Source organism: Lathamus discolor, chromosome 6 (genome assembly GCF_037157495.1).
Source record: "Lathamus discolor isolate bLatDis1 chromosome 6, bLatDis1.hap1, whole genome shotgun sequence".
Classification (NCBI taxonomy): domain Eukaryota; kingdom Metazoa; phylum Chordata; class Aves; order Psittaciformes; family Psittacidae; genus Lathamus; species Lathamus discolor.
The window spans coordinates 23,572,803-23,595,671 of NC_088889.1; the positions used below are offsets into that span (position 1 = coordinate 23,572,803).

The 22,869-nt window shown below is 41.5% G+C and overlaps 1 protein-coding gene across 1 annotated transcript in view; it reads right to left on the minus strand.

Annotated features, from left to right (window-relative positions):
- The window catches only part of KIF26A (kinesin family member 26A), a 102,105-nt gene that overhangs the window by 5,982 nt on the left and 73,254 nt on the right, over positions 1-22,869 (minus strand). The window contains exons 6-12 of the mRNA XM_065685411.1: positions 11,020-11,229; positions 8,952-9,045; positions 8,212-8,474; positions 7,774-7,957; positions 7,326-7,485; positions 5,126-5,288; positions 1,188-4,572 (exon numbers count right to left, since the gene is read on the minus strand). Coding sequence (XP_065541483.1) covers positions 1,188-4,572; positions 5,126-5,288; positions 7,326-7,485; positions 7,774-7,957; positions 8,212-8,474; positions 8,952-9,045; positions 11,020-11,229 — 4,459 coding nt within the window. The remainder of the gene's footprint in view (positions 1-1,187; positions 4,573-5,125; positions 5,289-7,325; positions 7,486-7,773; positions 7,958-8,211; positions 8,475-8,951; positions 9,046-11,019; positions 11,230-22,869) is intronic.

The following is a 22,869-nucleotide window of genomic DNA, read 5'->3' on the forward strand; positions in this document are numbered from 1 at the left end:
CATCATGGATGTCTCTAGGGATTGTAAGAATTACCACTTTCCAACCAAAAGCTCAGATTCAGCACATTGCTTGATATTAGTTAATACTGTATTTCCAACATTCAATATGCTTAGATTGCTGTGCTCATTAGCTACATGGCACCGATTGCCACCGATTCTTTAAAATACTATAGGACTTTAACCTAAATCAATAAAAACAAAGGCTGCAACAGCAGTCATGTGAACCTGATTTTGAAGCTGGCTACAATCAGTGGCACTTGCATGAGCACCACCTGCAAAAGCAATAAGGAAAGGCACTCGAGAGCCAGAACGACCTGGCTCTTGTATGTCCACCTTTGCCTGGCGTGGTCAGACATGTCAGACTTGGCACAGTACGTGAGCTAGAGCTACTTTCTCTGAGCACCTCCCCCAGTCATTTTTCTATTGCTTATAGTATCTACAGGTACACTAAAATTTCTTTATTAAAAACTATTACAGTGCAATACATAATTTTGCAATCAGCTGGTAACACAAGAGTCCCTACATCTTACGTGCACACCCTACCTCTCTGCCCCTGAGCTTTACCTTTGGGTAATCTAATACACGTTCAGCAATCCTCATTAATTCATACTCTCCTCTCCTCCAGGCCTATTCATGTGTTTCTAAACTACAGTCCCAGCCCCTCTCACTGAAACTTCCTCACAGACACCCGGCAGCAGAGATCCTCCTCTCCTCGCTGCCCTTCTCTCAGTGATCTTTTCCAACACTCACTTGATCCTCACAAAAACTCATCAGTGCTCACCCAGCACCTTCACTCTTCCCAACCCACTCGTTACATCCTCCTGTTTTGAGCCACTCTGGTACAGTCATCACTGCTGACCCTGTTGAGGGAAGAAGGAACATCCCATCTGCCAGCAGATATCTGCTCCCTCCTCCCTCCAAGGCAGGTGGCCAGCACCCCCAGGGCACCTGGCACCTTTCCTGCCCCCTCCACTATAGCATCTGTGTCACACCTGCACCTTTGAAGTGAAATAAATGACAAGTAGCTGCTGTCACAGTGATAAATGTGCACATGCAAGTGAATGCATTCAGTCCACCTCCCCACTTTGAGCCTCCCTCAAACCTTCTCCTCCTCTGTCAGAGACACCATGAAAACCCACTTGTGGAACACGAGTGGACACCTGGCCACCTTCTCCTTTGTTTCTTACCGGTAGATCGTTTCTTGGGGGACTTGAGGCTCCTCATCCGGCCTGGTGATGACATTCCGCTTTCACTCATGGAGTCATGCGCCGAGGAGGCACTGCCAGTGGCCTCGCTGTCCCGAATCATGCTCTCGTAGCCACTGCTGCCTCCACTATGGTAAAAAAGAGCTGTCCTCCCCATGGCTGGTGGCAGCTCCCCACTTAGGACACTGCTGTTGTCACTGCCGTGCCCACTGCTGTACCGCTGAGGCCGCCGGGGTGCCGTTATCTTGCTGTATGGAGATGGGAGCACTGGGATTTGTGACTTCTCATCACTGAGGTTAATGCCACTGTCGTTACCACTGTCAGAGTCGGTGGAGCCTCGGAAGTGGCCCACCTTGGCAGAGCTGCCCGACACCAGCTCATTCACGCGGCTGTTGGCTGCCCTCATAGCCTGCTTGGTCCCCATGATGGTCCCTCTGCCAGGTTTGCTGCTGACGGGCTGCACGGAGCGGGGGGCTGCCTTCCCGCCGGGGGCCATGCCAGAGCCCTTCCCTGCAGGCTGTGCCAGGGACTTCACAGAGGAACTGAGAGACTTTGACCCGCTGGCGGTAAGGCCTCGGTTTTTATTTCCATTTGCTTGTACCTTCTGGTTAGCTGTGGGTTTTCCCTGGCTGTTTTTACCAGGCACAGGGGCAGTGAAGGGTGGTGATAAACCCACACCAGAGGCAACAGGGGGGACACCCAGTCTGGGGACAGAGCGCCCTGCCCGGCTGTTGCTAGTGCTCCCATTCTCCCTCACCACACTTGCTTTGGATCCAACTGATGTCAGGCTGTCGCATCTCTCCAGGGACATGTGGCTCCCGTAACGGTGCACAGCTTCACTCTTTGATCCCTTTGCCTTCAAGCTGGATGTCATCTTGGGCAAAGAGTGGTCGCCCCTCAGGTTCATTTTGCTGCTGGCACTTTCGCTGAAGTAAGACCCAGCTTTCAACCGTAAATCTGCTTCATCTTCAGCTTTCAGCATGGCAGCTCTGGCAAAGTCGAGGCTGGAGGCTTTTCCCCCACCACTGCCCAGACCAACAGGTTTCTGTTCCAGGCTCGATTTGCGTACAGGAGGTGTTGGAGGTGTTGGCCCACCCGGCCTGGGCAACACGGCTGACTTCTGCGGTGCACTCTTCTTTCCCAGTGATGATTTCAAGCTGCCAGTAGTCAAGGGAACATCTGAATTCCCTCGGGTCACAGCCTCCAACAAAGTACTGTTAGCGTGCGACACTGGCATCACTCCCAGCGTGGTGGCTCCTCTCTTCAGCTGTGGCATCTTCATCACAACTTCTGACTTCTTTGCAGCTCCGCTGGAGGATTTGCAGGCCATTTCACAACCATCCACAATCCTCTGTGAACAGGCAAGCATAGTCTGTGACTTTGTTGGCCTGGATGCTGCATCAAAATACTGGGCAGCTTTTCCTGGCTGCTTCTCAGTACCAAATGCAGGAGGTTTTGGAGACAGCAGTGAGTCTGCAGGTTTTGCTTCCAACTGATAATCAGTGCGCAACAGCCAGGGATCTTCAAATATACCATGTGGATTCTGCAGCTCTTTATAGCTGAGGACAGTATTATTGTGGATTGCAGGCGAGGTAGTTTTTGTTTTCCTAGGAAGACTAGAATGTATGGTTTCTATCACAGGCATATCACGAGAATTACTAAATTTTATTTTTATGGGCTGATCAGTGACACAAAAAGCACTTTTCATCTCAGACGCTTTGGTAGTTTCAGAGGTTTGAGGGCTTTTGATAATGCCTGAGGACAGCTTGCTGGAACTCAAGCTCTCACTGTCCAGTTCAGAGAAGCAAAATCCACTGTCATTCAGAGCGCTTTTCAGGGGCACAGATAAATGGGATGAATCCAAGCTGAAGGGCTCCTCAGACTTATTACAGCTGTAAGATGACTGTGCGACAAAACTGTCACTAGACTGGGCTCCGTCACTTTCAATTGTACAGATGCTGACTTCACTAAGCCATGAACTGATGGAGGAACGTCTACTGCTGGTAAAAGGATCCTTAGCAAAGGGCACAACAATATCAATATTTACACCAGTAGAAGTCTCCTGTGAGGTATAAGCATCAAACTCATCATTTATGCTGCTGATAATACTGACTGGCCTCGAACCTGATGCAAGGGCCTGAAGGGAGCAGTCGCTGTTGAAGCTAATGATACTGGATGGTCTTCCATTATCCATAATCCCACTAATGGACAGTTCTTCCACCACAGTGAAAACAAGCTCATCCTCTCCATTCAGCTCAACAGGCTGCTGCAAAGTCACTGTGGTGGTTAGTATATCCCGGTCAAAACACTTCCCTCTGAATGCTGACCTGAAGCTGTGTACCTCTATTGCACCTGACTGATTCTGGGCATTGCTACCAACTAAGAAGGTGCTTCCTACAGGGTTTTGCTCAGGTTTGTTTCCCATCTGCTTGCTCATTCCCACAGGAGGAGTCCGAACTGCATTGCTATTGTCCAGCTCCAAATTCTCAGCTTTGGAGCTCCCTATGTCCTCTTTCTGCTGTGGAGGTGGAGGTGCTGGGCTTGGCAAGGGTCTCTTCACGTACAAGGACTTTTCCTTAATTACACATTCAGCTGTGGCTTTATTCTGCTCTGTATTCCTTGAAGGGCTACACCTTGAGGACTGCAGGGAATCAGTGATTGTCTCTCTCTCCCCCTCCAGTATTGAGTCTATTATTGTGTGGTCAGCTCTGCTCTGTGGCTTGGAAAGCTCCATTTTCAAGTGAGGTGTGCTCTTTTCATGACAACTGCCATTGCCACCCATTGGTGCAACAGCCTGGTAAGGAAGGTTATGTCCTTTTTTGGGAGATGCGGTTTCTTGTGGAATTGGTTTCTTAAATCCTCCAGAAGGAGAAGGTATTTTCTCCTTTATCAGCTTAGACTGTGTATTTTCTGTACTTCCAGAGACTGGACTGCAATTGGATACAACAGAGATTTCTCCACAAGCAAATTTGATGGGTTCCTCACTTCCATCAATGCATTCTAACCTTTCTTGCAGTTCAGCAAAAGTGTTGCATTTAAAATGGTCCTTATCAGAACTCCTACCAATAGCAGAATTGTCTTTACTTCTCTTCTTGTTTAGGGATGGGATTATGGGAACAAACTCTGGAGGACCTTCATTATCTGTCAATTCCCTGTCAGACAAAGCTGCACCATTGGGACCAACATAGATGACAGTATCACAAGACTGTTCACTGCTGGAGGAATAATCCGGATCACTAGATATACTCAGGACAGGAAGGTCAGGGTCAAGAGCAACAGTTCGTGGGTGGAAGGGTCTCAAATGGGGTGGTCTGCGGACATGTCCTTCTTCACATGAACTCTCTCCTCCAGATGAGCTGGATGCATACTGTACATGATCAATAAGGGAGATTTTATTAATATTGATATATAGGTATATAAATATGTACATGTAATTGATTCAAAAGCCAGGTTTGCTATATACTCCGTGCTTTTTGTATACTATCACAACTACATCTAGTGGAAAATGTTGAGTGTGAATTAAAATAACAAGGTCATGCTGCATAGATTTTACTATATTAGGAGCAATATAATCATCACACCTTTTCAGATAATTTCCATTAAATATTATGCATTTTCTTTCTCCTCAATAGTTTTCTATTCCTTCCTTGTTTTTTAATTAATAAAAATAGGAGCTTTTGAGATAATTCCACATATAAGCAAAGAAAAAATACATGTTTGGAACAAAAAGAAAGGAAATCTCATGATTAAGGACTGGAGGTGGGATGATGGCCCAGTGCCAAGTCATTTGTCAGTTCGTCTCCTGAGCTTTTATGCATTTTGTATTATTTCTTACCGCTGAGAAATCCCATGTTCCCCCACTGAGAGGTTAGGAAAACTCATTTTCAAATAAATTAATTTCTGCATGTTTGTGAACCAACCTTGGACTTCTTCTTTCTCATTCGGTGGATCCGTGACGCAAGCTGAATGGTGGTGAGAGTTTCTGCATAATTGACTGGGGAGTCAGAAATATGCGCAATCATAGTAGTTCTACAGTTGATGTTCCCAAGTGATTCCCTCAACAACATTGTCAACTTGTTGTCCCTGTGTAACAAATGAGAACACTAGGATGGCTTAAAGAAATCGCTATCTCTTTTTTTGCAGATTTTTATACCACAAGCTGTGCTTTCACTTTCATAGGACATATGCATGTATGATATGTGCAGATAAGAAATATGCTCCTATTATTTGACAACACTTAAAATGTACAAAGGTACTGATATTTTAATTACTTATCTGCCTATGTATTTGCAGTATAACAAGTTATTTTACTCTTTACTTGGAGAACTGTAAAACTAATGATTGATAACTAGTTTATTTATCTCAAGTTTAGCTCATATTACCTAAAAACCTCATGAGCTTTTCAGCTGAGCAGACTTAATGCCTGGATAGCTAAGGTCTGTGAGCTCCATGCAAACAGTTTTGATAAAAACTAAAAACTAAAAAATTAGTCAACAGAAATGGTAAGAAATCACTAAACAAATATAATTATATTAGATATCAGAAATATGTTATTAGTGACACACATCTGGTTTCCATTCTGCCTATGGTTGTCTGCTCTGACATAGCAAATGGGAAGCAGAATTTCTCTCTGAAGGCTTTCCTGGTGATGAAAGTCCTCCACTATGGACAGCAAAGCTGACAAGATAGGTGACATTTTGTCCTCCACTGGTCTCCAAGACATTTCTCCCCAGTGCTCTCAGGAGGCTGCTTCCTATCGCCCCCCTGAGCTGGCCCAAAGCGTGGGAACTACCCTCATGTCTACTCACTAAAGCATGGTAGGTGACGAAGCTGAGCATCTGCCCCTGCCTATTTTAACCCATCCATCCTCTACGCACAAACCTAGCAACTAGCCTGAGGAAAGTACTTTTCCTCCAAACACAGAAAGAAGAAACACCTGTTCGAGATGCAGTGCTAGATAAATCTGTGAAATGACATGTTTGATAACATCAGCACAAAGGTATAATGCATGAAGATTAATTGCAAGCAGCAATTAAATTTAAGGACTGATGGCCAAGTTCTGCTAAAGTTTTTACAATGCGGTGGTGTTTTTTAAGCTGGGCTCCCCACAGGTGTGTTTGATACAATATTATTGTTAAGTACACTCCACAAAGGAACACACCTAAATGTTTGCTTCTGATAAACAAATGTGCAACATAGTGGTCTTTCTTTTAACTGAGAAGATATATCATTCAAAAAGGCATGCAGAAATAATAACCTTTGATGACAATAGTTGATAAATTCTCTAGTATTTTCTGAAATTTCAATACAATTTTTAAATTTGGAAAAAGGAGAGAAAATCCTATTAAATTGTTCACTAATGTCCAGCTGGCCAAGACCAGTCTAAATTCCAAAACTAGGGAACAAACAGAAGGTAGAAGGAAAAACATTTTGGCCATCCTCCCCCATGTTTTTCCACAATCAAACCCTCCCCGATATTCAAGCAAACTTCAGCATATACCAACACGCAAATGATTTTTGGACACGTAATTCAGAATTTCACATTGTTATGTGACATTTAAAATATTTTGTGTATGTATATATATTTATATGTAGATAGATGAATAGAAATGTGTATCTATAATATAGAAGTGACCTTCTAGCAGCCTTCCGGTCAAGTGAAGGGGACCTACAAGAAAGCTGGAGAGGAACTTTTTCAAGGGTATGTAGGGATAGTACAAGAGAGAATGCCTTTAAGCTGACAGATGGGAGATTTAGGTTAGGCATTAGTAAAAAAATTCTTCACTCTGAGCGTGGCGAGACATTGGCACAGGTTGCCCAAAGAAGCTGTTGCTGCCCCATTCCTGGAAGTGTTCAAAGCCAGGCTGGACAGGGCTTAGAGCAAGCTGGTCTAGTGGAAGGTGTAGCTGCCCACAGCAGGGGCGCTGTAACTAGATGATCTTTAAGGTCCCTTCCAACCAAAACCATTCTATGATTCTATGACCTTGAAAGACAATAGACTCTCCTCCAACAGAACTTGCTTTAACTTTATCTTAGGTAAAGAGTAAATTGTTGATGTGGTTTGTTGCTAAGGTAACACCAGCCACAAATTTAAGATAATTCAGACAATAATTCACTTACTTATATGGCACATGCTTAGCACCATTAATTAAGGCCAAAATTACATTGCCCAGGGCAGAGAGAGAGAGACACAGAGAGCCTCCTCCATCTCGGCTCTTGCTCAGCACTTTTTCACAGCTCCCTAGATCAATGAGATGCAAACGGCTGCGTCCTCCAGACACTAAAAAAAAGGGTAGAAAAACAGTTGTACATCACGTTCTTTGCATGGACTCAAGCCAAACTTGGTATTCAAAATGTATTCAAATGAGGAAAATAATGAATACAGCATGGGATAATGACCAAATTAAATATTAATAGAAAGGAAACCATATTTTAGCCACAGCTACCAAAGTTAAAGGTGACTTGTCTCGCTTAAGGATTCACTTCATTTTTTCTTTTTAAGTTTATTGCAAATTATTGTTCAAACTAACCCATTTGAAAACAAACAATATGGTAAGAAGATTCATACTTCCTCCTTTGCCACTCTTCTCCATGCGATACTGATATATGTGAAGAGTAAAGAGCATATGTGAATTCCTTCTCTCTTCTTCTTCACATTCAGGTTTGCTAGTACTTCTAGCAGCAATTGCAGCATCAAGGAAAAAGGCAGCTTTCTCTGCTGTTGGGGCCCTTAGCTCACTTTGGTTTTGAAGCTTGAATATAAAGAAGAAAATAACTAATTAGCATAGAGGAATCTTTTTTTTTTTTTTTTTTTTTTGCTGAATTGGCTAAATCTCTAGGGCACTAAAGGAAACAAATATGTACACCATGGGAGAAGGGCTTATAAATTAAAATCAATAGTATTTTTTTACTGTCTTAAAGTTGTCATAATTGTTGTCAGATAAAGGAAATAGAAAGCAGAAGAAAGCCAGCCTCAGAAAAATCTATGTTGTGATATTCATTATACCTGAGTTCCACATATTGGATCTTCTCTCAGATAAACCCCAGGAGACTGGCCATCCTGAAGGCTGCCAGTGGCTACTTCAGCTAACAAATCCTTCAGGTTTTCATCTTTGCCACTGATCTCCACAGCAGATACTCTAATAGAGAATCGAGTCCCAGTTTTTTCTTTACGTTCATTGATTAATTTGAAGAGCCAAGAAATTGCACAGGGGATGATACCAAGGCTTTGCGTGGAGTTATCTTTCCCAATCATGGTAAAAGATTTTCCTAGAATGAAAAGACAAACATGAACTTAATTCACCTTTCTTGTACAAGACAGTATCTCTTCATATCACCACTGTACACTACATGCAATGCCATGTGTTGCACAGATAATGGGAAAGAACAGATGCAAAAATGCAAAATATTTAATTATTAATCCATTGCTATTTATTCAATTAGTTTTGCAATTTTTGTAACTCAGACCCACAACAAATTAATGGCAAAAACATTTCTGATCTTTTGATTTTCATCACAATGCACCTATGTAACTTGCTCTTGATTAAGCTAATCTGATGTTACATTTTACCTTTTCAAATTAAAACTTACAATCACAGTATAGAAATAAACCATGATAAGTTTGCAAAACTAATTAAAAAGAAATTCTAATCTATTCATATACTCCAGGTTTATTGTTCCAGAAGCTGACAGCATGTAATTACCAAACTGACATAGTAATTAACTGTAACGAATTTGGGAGCTCACCAAGCTTGACATGACCAAAGCAAAATATGCAACCATCTGCACCATTCACAACAGACTGGATTACTTCTGCTACTGTTCCAGAGCATACCTCAGCCTGGAAGAAAGATTTGAGACAAATAAGTAAATGAGCATATACTGCTATGGTTTTTACTATTCTTCTGTAATGAAATGAATGACTCAATATTTCTGAGGCTCAATATTCTTCCCATTTTAATAGCATCAGTCCTATTATTTTAGTAACTATGCTATCTTAAAAAATAATAAAATATGCTACCACAGCCTAAAAGAGTTTTCAATTTTACTAAACCAATTCTCTTAGAATACTGATTCTATGACTAATGTAGCAAACTGAATGCTATCCAACCAGGCTTCCTGCTGGTATAATAGCTTAGCCAAGGCTATTCGGCAACGGCAGCAACTCCACTGAAATTAAGCTACTCAGGAGTGCTCACAGGAATTAAAAAGACATACATACTGGAGAAAATGCATTAATATCCCTGAATAAGATTTCATAGTATCACATTTTCCTCTTCCAGAGGATATATCATCATCAAAAACAGAACTTTCTAAAATATTCGAGTGTACTAAAACCAGTTTATCCAAATCAAGGAAGGTTTCACATGTACATTAAGATGATCTATTAAGTACAGCTGGGGAAGAGATGGTTGGTGTAAATATATAATTACAGTGAAATTGTAAGGCTGTGTTTACAGGTACACGGCAATAAGCTTGCCTCAAGTAATGATATCTGCACTAAAGTGGCTGCACTGGCCAATGTCACCCAGAAACACCACAAACAGGCCACCCAACAGGCCAACCACAAAGACCTGAAAGAGCCTAGCTCAAACTAGGGGTCAACAATGTTAAGGACTGGTGCCAAAACCAGCAAAGAAGCAGGCTGTGACCAGCCACTTTGTAGCAGGGGTGGCGACATAAGTAATAGAAGTGCTCTTCCAGTTCTGGACTAATGTTGAGATCACTGTTACGTACCTCTGCACAAATACACTGTTTGAGCTTATGCAAGATATTAAGAACAGCCTCCTGATGTGGCTACTATTGTTTTAGTTACTGATGTATGTGGGAGGTTATCCTCTATCTTTAGTGCTTGGCTAAAACTTGGACCTAATAGATATTTTTATATCTCCAGTTTGGGACCCAAAAACTGAAACAAAATCCTAGGAAAAGATTTGAGAGTGGTATTCTGAACTAGGTCTTATCACGTTTTCTTGACATTAACATACCATTTTCATTTTGGATTTTTGTGGTGTATTCTTCACCCTATTTTTTTCCAGCAGTTCAAACTTGGAGTAGTCCCCCATACACTCCTGAATTTGTTGTTCTTTCTAAAGCTGTTCTGGGGTTTTTTTTCTGAACTGAATATTTTTCCCAGGAGGAAATTTCAGGTGTCCATGAGTACAATTTCACTGAATATAGTGCAGCCCACAATCCTCTCAAGTACTAGCCATCCCATCTGTGCATCAGATTCCATGTCTGGGGATATTACGGTACAAATACACCATTTTGCAGGCCAAAGAAAGGCATACACCATCAGCAGCACAACCATCAAGATAAAATAATCAGTCAAACAGCACAAACTGTACTGCAAAGAAAATATAAAAGCTCTCTCACTGTTACAGTTATAGCAATCCCACAGGGTTAGCTCAATCTCTTCTCCTAACAGCAGCATTTAATGTTAAGCACATGCTCATTTGCCATTGAAAGCAGTGGGAAAAGACTATTTCAGTGACACCAAATGGGTTAAAACCTAACCGGATGGAAAACTGAACTTCAAATTGGCTGTATGTCTCTCTCTAACAAGAGAAATGCAGAAGATAATTTAGCCAGCAAATCCATCTCCCCAATAAAATGTAAAATTCCTTAATTTTACATCTCTACTAAACTGAAAACATTAGAATTTACCCACTTGTCTATTAATTACCATGTTTTTTTTTTCCAGGCATTAAGGCAACTCATTCAAATAAAATTCCCCAGAAACAGAAAGAACTCTGCCAGCAGCCAAATGCAGTGGCCATGAGAAGATCGAGGTTCATGCAAGCGACTCCAGTACCTGCGAAGCATCCTGGGGGAAAACCGCATCAAAGGCGAACATCTTTGGGACAGCAACAACGCCTCTTCTGTGACCCGCATTGGAAGGCCCACTTGCTGCTGGATCATAAAATGTGATTTGCTTTTTTCGTGGGTCTACCTTTAGGAAGGACATGGATTCAGATGTTTCATGTGCTCCTTGAGAGGGACAAATCCTTACCATCACTTTCACCTGCAAGAATTCAGAAGAAAACAACAACTTGAGTTCCCAGCTACAGATAAATGAATGCAAAGCATTCCTCACAAGCCCACTCCCCTTCCCATGACACATTCATTTGTAATATTTAGGTGTGTCAGAATAACCGTGGGATAAAACCAGAGCCAGATTTTCCAGCCTGGTTTCCACCCTGGGGTCTTCACTGAACTAGCTTTTAAAAGGTGCACTTTGTCCCTTCAATTGACTTCATTCCAGTTTTATGTTTCAATTTGCAAATGTCTGGTCTGCAAGGCTTGCAGTGGGTATGATCCACTGTAGGTGTAATACCATGCCTAAAGAAAAGGGAACTCTAGCCTTCTACCTTTCAAGTAACTGTGTGACTGAAAGCACAAACTGATCCACTCTGAAAATCAGTCTGAATTACACAAGGCTCAGACAGCTAGTGCATTCAAACTGAACTAAATCTAGAAACTTTCAATTCCTTGTTCACATTCTTCTAATAAAAGATACTTTTCTTATAACTTTCTCAGTAGACTTTATGCTGTCATTGCTAGGCTCTTGGGTGGTTAGTTGCAGATTTAATGGGAAAGATGGGAAGAAGAAAAACGAAAGTCAAAAAGCTTGAAAAGAAACAAATCACAAAGTACGTTTGTATTGCAGCACTGCAAATGCTGATTTCCCACACATGGCATTTTAAGACAGCCTTTTTACAGAAGTCAGACATGTTAGCTCTGTTTTCCAAAGCAGTTTAATGGAAACCAAGTGACTGTATCTCATGAAGCTTCAGTAAAGGCTGCATACCCGCTTCTTTTAAGCTTCCTAAAAATCAAACTCTTACTTTGACAAACTGTGAAATACTGCCTCACACCCACTTACAACCCTTTATCCCTATGAAATGATCCCAGGCCACAACCAGCATATTTTAAACACCTTGGACTGAAGTAAATGACTTACAGGTGCAACTTTAACTCTGCACCACCCAGCAGATCAAATATAAGAAAAATCTACAGAGTGACTTTCCATGGCCTGTATAAAATGTTTCAATAATAAGGTGAACAACATTATTATCTCCTTGTCCAATTACTTCCACAGCGCCAGTGTTAACCATCTAGTTTCACCAGGTGAAGAGCCTGCATAGCTGTGATACACTACAGCCAGCTCAGCTGGAACAATTTTCACTGGTACTCTCCACAGCACCCATCACGAAGCTTCATCTTCTACAGTACTACTACTGACCAACAAACACTCCTTTTACAGCACTTGGACCTGATTTAGGAGTGACAGATAGCAACCCCTCTGCTGCAAATCTAGCAGGTGAACTCTCCAAACATAGAGAACAGTCACTAGCTGATGAGTCAGAAGTCAGCACCAGTGACGCTGTACCTCAAATACTGCGTTCAGTTTTGGGCTTCTCAATACAAGGAAGACATTGAGCTGCTGGAGCATGTCCGAAGAACAGCAATGAAGCTACTGAAGCATCTAGAGCACAAGTCTTGTGAGGAGCAGCTGAGGAGCGTGGGGTTCTTTATCCTGAAGAAAAGGAGGCTTAGGGGGGACCTTATCACTCTCTACACCTACCTGAAAGGAGGCTGTAGCGAGGTGGGTGTTGGTCTCTTCTCCCAAGCAACAAGCAATAGTATACTGATGAATACGGGCAGAGCAGTTGACGTCATCTACTCAGACTTGTGCAAAGCATTCGACACTCGATAACATCCTTGTCTCTAAACTGGAGGAACATAAATTTGATGGATGGCCCACCTGGTGGATACAGAATTGGCTGGATGGCCATATGCAGATACTCGCGGTCAACTGCTCAGTGTCCATCTGGAGACGGGTAACGAGTGATGTTCATCAGGGGTTGGTGTTGGGACCGATCCCGGTCAGTATCTTTGTCAGTGACATGGACAGTGGGATGGAGTACACTCTCAGCAAGTTTGCTGATGACACTAAGTTATGTGGTTAGGTTGACATGCTGGAGGGAAGAGATGCCATCCAGAAGAACCCTGACAGACTTGAGAGGTGGGCCAATGCCAACCACAAGAAGTTCAAGAAAGCCAGGTGTAAGGTCCTACACCTGGGTCAGGGCAGTCACAGGCACAGCTACGGGTTGCACAAATAACTGATCCAGAGCAGCCCTGTGGAGAAGAACTTGGGGGTATTGGTCAATGAGAAACTGAACAAGAGCCAGCAGTGTGCGCTCGCAGCCCATAAAGCCAACTGTATCCTGGGCTGCATCAAAAGGAGCGTGACCAGCAGGTCGAAGGAGATGATCCTACCGCTCTGCTCTCATGAGACCCCACTTGGAGTACTGTGTGCAGTTCTGGTGTCCTCAACATAAGAATGACATGGAACTGTTGGAGCAAGTCCAGAGGAGGGCCACAAGGATGATCAAGGGGCTGAAGAACCTCCCATATGAAGTTAGGGCTGTTCAGCCTAGAGAAGAGAAGCTATGTGATGACCTCACAGCAGCCTTCCAATATCTGAAGGTGACTACAAGGATACTGTAGTGGGACTCTTCATCAGGGACTGTAGTGATAGGACAAGAGGTAATGCTTTCAAACTTAAACAGGGGAACTTCAGGTTAGATATAAGGAAGAAGTTCTTTACTGTGAGGGTGGCGCGGCACCAGAACAGTTTGCCCAAAGAAGTGGTAAATGCTCCATCCCTGGCAGTGTCCAAGGCTAGGCTGGACAGAGCCTTGGCCTAGGTTGAGATGTCCCTGCTCATGGCACAGGGGTTGGAACTAGATGATTTTAAGGTCCTTTCCAACCCTAACCATTCTATGATTCTACGATCCTCTCTGCCGGGGGAGGTTTATATTGGATATTAGGAAACATTTCTTCATGGCAAGGTTTGTCAGGCATTGGAACAGGCTGCCCAGGGAAGACCTGGGGTATTAAATGGATGTGTAAATGTGGTGCTTAGCGACATGGTTTAGTGGTGAATGTGGCAGTGCTGGGTTAACGGTTAGTCTCATCTTAAAGGTCATTTCTAACCTAATCTATTCTATGATTCTATGAGTCAGGACTATCTCTAGCCCTGAGCTGGATATAGCACAGGGAAGCTGGGTTGGAAAACATGCATCTCTGATAAAGAATGATCCTCCCATTCAGCCAACTTTTGTAATCTGCCAGAACTCTTGACTTGTACTTAATATGTTCCATGAACATTATGTCAGTAAAATGGTGTGCATTTATTCACTGACACATTCTTCGCGTCATTAAAAAAAAAAAAAAAAAAGCATTTTGCAGTCAGCACTTCCCCATCACTCCTGTATCCAGAGAAATAATGGCAAAGGAAGAAGTAAAGCTAAAAAACTACTTCAGCAAAGCACAACATGGGAAACTGCAGGCACAAAGAGCAGAGCAGGCTGAGCCACCCTGCCCTTCACACCAGACAAGAAGAAAAGGTGATGGTATACACACCTGCACCCAGTGGTGCAGTGAAACATAGTGCCCAAGCCAGGATGATCCACAGCAAATGGGTGGGTACAGCAGTAAGCACCAGGCTGAACTGTCCCCTCCTTTATCAGCTAGGAAGGGTGGGTAATTTGAAGATTTTGTTCTGCTCCTCAACTGTTTCATTTTTTCAGCTCCTTCTTTCAAAAGGGTCTAAGCTGCACACAAGCATCCCTGAGCAATTATTCTAGCATCTTCACAGAAAATATTTTCCACAGAGTGGCTATGAGAGCTTTTCCTCAACATTTTTTCCAAACTAAGATGTAAAAAAATAACCAGTCCTTCCAGCATATACTACAGGAGGCTCCACCAAACGTAGCAGCGAATTCTTCCACCTTTTGACTCAAGCAGTCCCCTGATTTCACCACTTTCTTTTCTTTCCCGTTTCATAGTGATACAAATATGAAAATATAGTCCCAGAAAATAAGCAAACCTTAGAATAAATGAAACAGCTGCTTCAAATGAAACAGCTGCTTCAAAAGCAAAGCGCATCAGAGGTGACACACTCAAGGCTGTTTCTCCACAAAAGCTCCATGAACACAGCTTTTTGTGTATTAGCCTGCTAGCTCAACCTTGACATGCTACCAAGGTGCTCAGAAAAATAACCTCCCTTGAGGAAAAAAACCCCAAAAACCTAAAGATACAAGTACAAATACCCACTTCAGGGTCACTTGATTTAAATGAATTTTAAAATACATGCTGTTTTCAAAGCACTCCTCTAAACAGGCCTGGCTGTTCTCTCTTCCACCTATTATTAGATTAGAGCAGCCAGCACTTGGATAAGAGGAAAATTGGTTTGCTCCTGACCTGCACTGCAAGTTACCTCCATCAGAGCGTTGCTCCCACTACACAAAGATGGCTTTTCCCCCAGAAAAACCTTGTGTGCCAAATGAGCTTTTTGAGACCACCTCTCTGAAGGAGAAAGATAGCAAAACAGCTTTCCCTAACGGATCAGATCCCAGACTTAACAGGCTTCAAGGGTCACCTTCACTTTTACAGTGGAAGTCAGTCTTCGAGACAAATAGGAGGGAGAAGAGAAAAGCAGCTTAAGGGAGTTCCTCTTTTTGTGTTTTCTATATGAAAGCTGATTTGCAAAGTAGAAAACCACTGATTTGAAATTTAGTTTCTGTGCCCACTAAATATATCTGTAAGTGATGCCTACCAGAAATCGTAGCTTTATAATGTGTCACACTTACGCATAGTGCTGGGCCATACTCTGACTTCACTGGAAATGAAGCAGAAAATCTCATGAAAGTACCACAAAGCACAAAGATTACCTAAACACATCCCTTCACAACAGCAAAAACTAAGTGCAGACAGATCTTGGGTGCATGCTCACGGTTCTAAGTATATAAAGAAAGGTTTGGTGTTATAGTGTTTATTCTTCTAACACTTCTTTACCTCCAGTGTTTCAGGACCAGTCTTAAGTGACAAGTTTATATTCTGAGCTCTGAAGCCGACCCCAGTATTCTTCTGAGATGAGTACTGCAGAAAAAGCAGTATACTATAGAGCCAGCATGGTTCCTGCCTTAAGGATCAATTTAACTCATCTTCTGAGTCTCTTTGTCTAGTTCTCATACAAAAGGCATACTCACCTATAGAAACTGCAACATGCAGTGCAGGAAATCATCCTTGCTTGCAGCAAGGGGAAGATTTAAGAAAACTGAGAACCTGTAAACCCTAAAGTAACTTTGGCTCGTAACTAGGGAGCAACACAGCAATACCTGCATTGCACTCCAATGCTTTTAGTTGCTCATGGAAATGAATTACTAGAACTAAGTGCAAAAACATTAATTTCAGAGCCACACAGGATCACACCCTCTGTGGGCACTTACTCAACAATATGGCCAGGCTTCTGGTAGTCAGTTCCCACTGCAGTGGTACCAGCTACTAGTGACACTTGTACAAAACAAAGAGAAGGAATTTAGAGAATGAATGAAGAAATGGAAGAATAAGACAGGTCTGAAAGACTAAGAACAGGTGGGGGGGGGGAGGGGAGAAGAGAGCTGAAAGTGTAGAAGGAAGAAGGGGCACAAAAAACCAAAGACAATACATATTTGGTGATTCCAGAAAAGCCATCTAAGGCTCAGGGAATCTCTGTTGTGACCACTTTTAGACTCCTTAAGGACAGCTAAAGTGGCACATCCATCCTGTGATGGGGTGACCCTTCCTGTTAGAACTGGGGATTTTTAGTAAATCCTTCCCCCCCTCCCCCCTTTGTATATTTCTTATTTAATGCCACAGAAAGATGCAGAGTAAGAAAAAGAATTACAAGTGGAAGTTTATCATTATCAAGAATACAAGGATCTGTACATAGACTCTCATACAGACATTGAATATTGCATAAAGGCTCCATTTCAATTAGGATGTGGATAGAAAAAGAGGACAGATTTACATTTGAGTTCAATTTCTGCAAATATAAAAGAAACAAACATCACAATACGTTCACATCATTAACATTTTTCTCAGTGCCTGAAGACAGCCTAAATCATGCAGAACTGAAGTACCTCATTAATTAACTGACTCTAATCTGGTGGGTTTCGTACACCAGAGGTTAACACTTTACTGCTGAACTTTCCAAATTCATGTTTCTGGAGAAACCAGGAGGTCATCAGAATTGCTGAAGGAAACCTGATTAAAATCAAAAATGTTCGGGAAAAGACATCCTTAATATGCCATTAAAAAGGTAAAGAATTTAAACAAACAAAAAAGCACATAATTTGGAAAAGTCCTAGAAATGGGGGGCAGGAGGTTAGAGGCCCATGCACCCAGCATTACAATGAGGGTAATTTTAAGTTTCACAGGCAAGACTTGGAGAAGGACTTCATAGTAATCAAGTAATATATCTGCAAGTTAGAATTCATTTGCTCCAGCTATGTAATGGCAAACCCAGTGGATGGAAGCTGAAGCATAAAAGCAAAAATCATACCACAGTTTTATGCACACATAAAGAATATTAAGCGAGAAAAAGGGCAGACTTCTGAAAAACGTAAGAGGGTTAAAAAAGAAAAAAGTACCCAAACAACTGCCCTGTGTGGAGGACAATGGCTATGTGGATGACTCTGGGGCTAAACCCCACAGTTTTAAAAACATCTGATGAGAACATTATAGAATCACATATCCATATAGTACACTGAAGTATCAGTAATTTCATTGAGCTCTGAACCAGAACTCTAACCCCTGACATCTTTCACCTTTATGAAAGCCAAATCTAGATGCATATTTAAAAAATCTGACTTAAACACTGAAATATATCAGAATCTGAGTGATGTTCATCCTGCCTCGTACCAGCCCTTCCTCCTCTTGCAGCCCTTCTCTTCCACTGCTAAAGTCTATCCCATTCCACACCTAAGCGTCACAAGCAGAGACCTTCAGCCAATTGCCACATGGCAGTCACTTTTCCCATGCTGTGACCATATCCAGTAGTGCCAGTCCCCCATGCCCCCTTCATAGGGAATCATGATTTCCAAACACACACACCTTGCATACTGGACCAGCTGGAGGCCAGGAGAACATGACAGGGGAGTCACAGCAACCAAAATAGCTGACTAGCTTCAGGACTGGTCAAAATAGTGCAGAACATCAAGCATACATCAGTGCCAGAAAGCAGGAAATAGTAAGAGGCAGACCAAAAACTGTGAAACCCAAATTTCAAAGCAACTTTCTGACAGCAAGACATGAATGTGAGACTGATGGCCAGGGGCATGCTAGCAGTTTTGTCTAATACAGCCCATATATTTTGGATATGCTGAATTGAATGAAGCTTTTGCAAAGCCATGCATCAGTGAACACAAAACTCCTCTAAGACCAGGGAGGCATGCATCATCCCAGAAGAAATCGTGTCTAAGGCTGAATTTGTAGAGAAAAGAGCAAGTGATAACAGAGAGAATGACACAATCCTACACAATTTTAGACAGAAACAGCTGGGAGACTGAGACAGGTTCACATTGATTACTACCCCATAATCAAAAGAGACGGAAGGGCTATCAACTCTGAGATCAGAGAAAGAGGAAGGACTGTCTCACGCTTAAACAGCCAGATGATTTGAATTCTGTTCCCAAGACTATCACAGACCTCTACGACATGTTTTAGACAATGAATTCAAAAAATACTATATATATCTCAGAAAGCTGGTAATTTATCTCGCAGTAGAGTGAAGGGTGCCAAATACTATGCAGTTCAATTTGGGGCAGCCATGCAGACAGAGAAGACTCCACTAATTCATTAAGTAATGACTAGACTCCACGGCATTTTTAATGCTGAGGAAATTAAGACCCTGACCCAGCCAAGTATGCTAGCACAGGCATAACTGTAACATATGGTACCTCCTTTGAAATCAATGGAAGCACAGTGTGCGTGTGTTTACAGTGATGCTTTGTTAGCATGTGATGCTTATATAGTTGTCAAGTTTCAAATTAGACAGAATGAGAAGGAAAATATAGAAGGAATGAATTAAAAGCTTGTAAAATTTTAAAAATGTGCTCAAGCCTTTTTTACTAAAATAAACTCTTTGTGTTTTGGCAAAGTGCTGGGACTACATCGGAATCCATTTTAAAAATGCTGTTCATATTCTTCGTTACTGAAGTATCATAATCCCTAAATGAACAAGCAATTTGGTCTTTAGCAATAAATGTCATTATATCTAATTTGAACAGGCACTAAATATTCCCTGGAAACACATATCTTTGGCGGGCATCATGCAGCCAGGAAGTTCATTTTGTCCAATGTTCACAAAATGGCGTATAACAGCAGGTTAATTAAATAACTATGTTTAGACACCCACCATTCTGAATTAAGATTTCTCAGCAAGAAATTATAACAAATTCACATTCAGTTGAATAAAGATCATTTTCCAATGAAATCACTTATTTTTCAACTACAGTGTAAATCAAATTACAAAAGTCCTAGTTCAGAGCCCGTATTTTTCATGGATTTAATTGTAACTGACAGATAAATAACCCTCGCTAAATTGGTTTATTGTGGGTAGTTCTTAGAAGCCTTTCATATACTGCCGCTACCAATGGCTGGCAAATTTACATGCAAAATTGCCATGCTAGCATAGACCATCTAGCTCCCCTGGGAGAACCTAAGGAAAAGAAAAAAAATTAATAAATTCACTTTTGAGGTGTACTCTATTATAGAAGAATTGATCTCTGCTCCCGGAAGACACGAAGAAAACTACTTCGGTTTTCAAGGTGAAAACAAAGTAGAAGAATTTATATATTTTTATCTAATTTTCCCACATTTTTGTGGAAGCGACTCAAGGCATTTCGGCAGGGATGTACATACCTTGGATGATACAGGACTACATATATCGATAGAAGAGTACTTAGTATGATACATGATATACATCAGAAATAACACTCTAGTCATTAGGAAACAAGCAGCAATAAAGATGACAAAATTAAGTACCTATTTGTTATCCATCATCAAACCATCATAAGAAACAGTGAATGGGACACACAGCACACTTCAGAAAATGCTGCATGATCAGTAAATCATATTAGCAGTACCTTAGCTATGGCATGATAAAGCATAAATGAAAGTAAATGTCTAAAACACATAAATGGAGCCCAGTACATATATACCTGTCCAAGAAACATGTCTGACAATTCAGGTTCTTTTTAAATGCTTCACTTCAATTGACTCACATAGGAGGGTGCTGTCATTCTAACACAAAAAATTGACAGGATCCTTGGAAGAGACAAGCACTTAAAGTCGCTGTTGTAAGTGATGCAGTGTTATAAAGAATGAGCTCAACAGAACCCCAGAAAAAAACATTTTGCATGAAAAAGGCTTCCTACCACGCTAAAGAAAAATAGCAAATTAGAATGCTACACAGCAGCCACTGTAAAAAGGATGTCTTTTTTAATACCACGATATGATAAATTACCTTAAGTAGCACATTAATGTCAGAAATCGAGCATAATCTAACTTCTTAACAGTGACAGTATTAAATGGCTTTCAGACATCTTTCCTACTATTCTGACATTAAATTTAATAACACCCAGAGAGACCACAAAAATTATCCGGTTACAAGAATCATACTGTACTGGATCGTTGCCTTTTAAGTGGGATTCAACTAAATTATTTGGACTCTGATGGTTTTGACACATTCAAGACAAAGGTATGAAATCTGCTACGTAACATTTACCGGTAGCGAGCAAAACTCCTTTTGGTATCCAGTTTGTATTGGTAATGGGATTTTCCTTTGTATGGGAGTTTGATTATAGTTGATTATATGAAACACCAGTCCCAGACAGACCTACAGTTTTAAATCATTATTAAAAAAAAAAAACACACAAAAAAAAAAAAAACAACCCAAAACACACCTTCTTCATATACCTGAATATTAACAAACCCTATAAGCACCTGTGTACAATTCTAAGCACCACAGAAACACCCCACATAGTCCTGATACTGCCTATGCTCAATTCAGTCAGTTCCTCAGATTCAGCTGTCCCTTCACCCAACTCAGAATAACTCTTACTCATGTGTTTAACATAGAAACCAAAGAAAAGGACTTAATGCATGGAGAAGCTCTCCACTGAACTGCTGCTTTGGCCAAAGCAAGTTTTTCTGATGGGATAAACCAACAGTCATGGGAAAGCAACTCTTAAAGTGCATTATCAAATAAGGAAAGTAAAAGTTCATACACAGATGTTAAATTGTTTGGTGAAGTCTTTTTTCTAAAGGTTTAGGTTTACTGGGGTCAAGGTCTGTACCAGTAGCAAAACACACAGTGCTGCTGCTTCGGCATGCTGGGGACCTGGGATGCAGCCCTTCCCTCGCTGAGTCAGAGCAACAGCTCCTCTATGACAAGGTAATTTAGAGATAAATACATGGGGGAAGAGAGAAAAATCTTTACATTTCTCTGGTTGTTACCAATCTCTATTAAATGTATTACCTCAAGGAAGAAGGCCAGTAAAGAAAAAAAACCATCAATTAGTGACTGCCTTGTAAGCATTATGAGCCTGAAAAGGAACATGTATTTATATCACATACTGTCAGAGACTCCCTAAAACTAAAGATGCTTAATCTTCTTGCCTCCTGAAGAGTCAATAAAGCATTTCTTTAGAAGCTCAGATTCATGATAACAAACCTGATGCTGTAGCTTCCACGATGACTGGTAAAATGGGTTACGGTCATGCCTGATTTCCTTACAGCTTATCTTTCGTGCATGCATAGTTAGAGCTCCTTTTCTTATGTACATTACCTAGTGTTAATCAATATGAAAGTTCATCTGCCTCTTTATTCAATCAATAATTTCAGTGTCATGACATCTTTTTCCAAGTATTCATAGTCAGTTTTAGCTTTGGCTGCTTTGAATACGCAGCTTCACCTCCTCCAAACCATTTAGGAAGACACAGAACGGCATGGACCTCCATATGACACCACTGTTAACTTTGTTCTAGTATGAAGTCTGCCCTCATGTTTCCTACCAGTTATTAAGCCATTAGAGAATACATGACATCTTACGGATTTTTGAGAAACCTAGGTCAGGGCACTTGTCAAAAGATTTTTCAAAATCCAAATACATTCTATCAACCAGACTGACCCTAGTAAAATGCTTGCTGACTCTTACACAGAACGCTAACCTTCGTGTTCCACCTGTAAAAGCTTCATCAAATGGTCCTTATTATATCACATTAATCCCTGCCTGTTAATTTCTATCTTTATTATTGTTTCAACCACTTTGCCTTGTTGTCTGGTCTGAAAGTCAGTCTTATGACACTATAATTCCAGATTCCCTCTAGAATCTTTCAATGTATTGAATACCAATTAAAAGAACCTTAATCATCAGGGGGGGGGGGGGGGGGGGGGGGGAATGTTAAGAATTACCATTGCAGGGGAAATACAGAAAGCCAGTCATATTGGAATGTTTCAGCATGTACTTTGTTTCAAGCTTTCAGCAGATTTTCAAATGATTAAAGCTTTCTAAACTATCTGTACCCAGAGAAATCAACCTCTGTTGAGAATACGGGCTAGTCCTCAATGGGTCATTCTCAGCTTAGTAAAGAGTGGTTAGGTGGAAATTGAGCACTGTTAAATTCTTACATGTACAGCAGAAACCATCAAACAACAAGTCCTCCACATCATAACTAACCATGAAACACAGCAGCGAGCCAGGAGGTGAGGGAGGAAAAAGCTGCCCCACCAGCTGCTTAACCCACTGTAACCACACAGTAAGAACAGG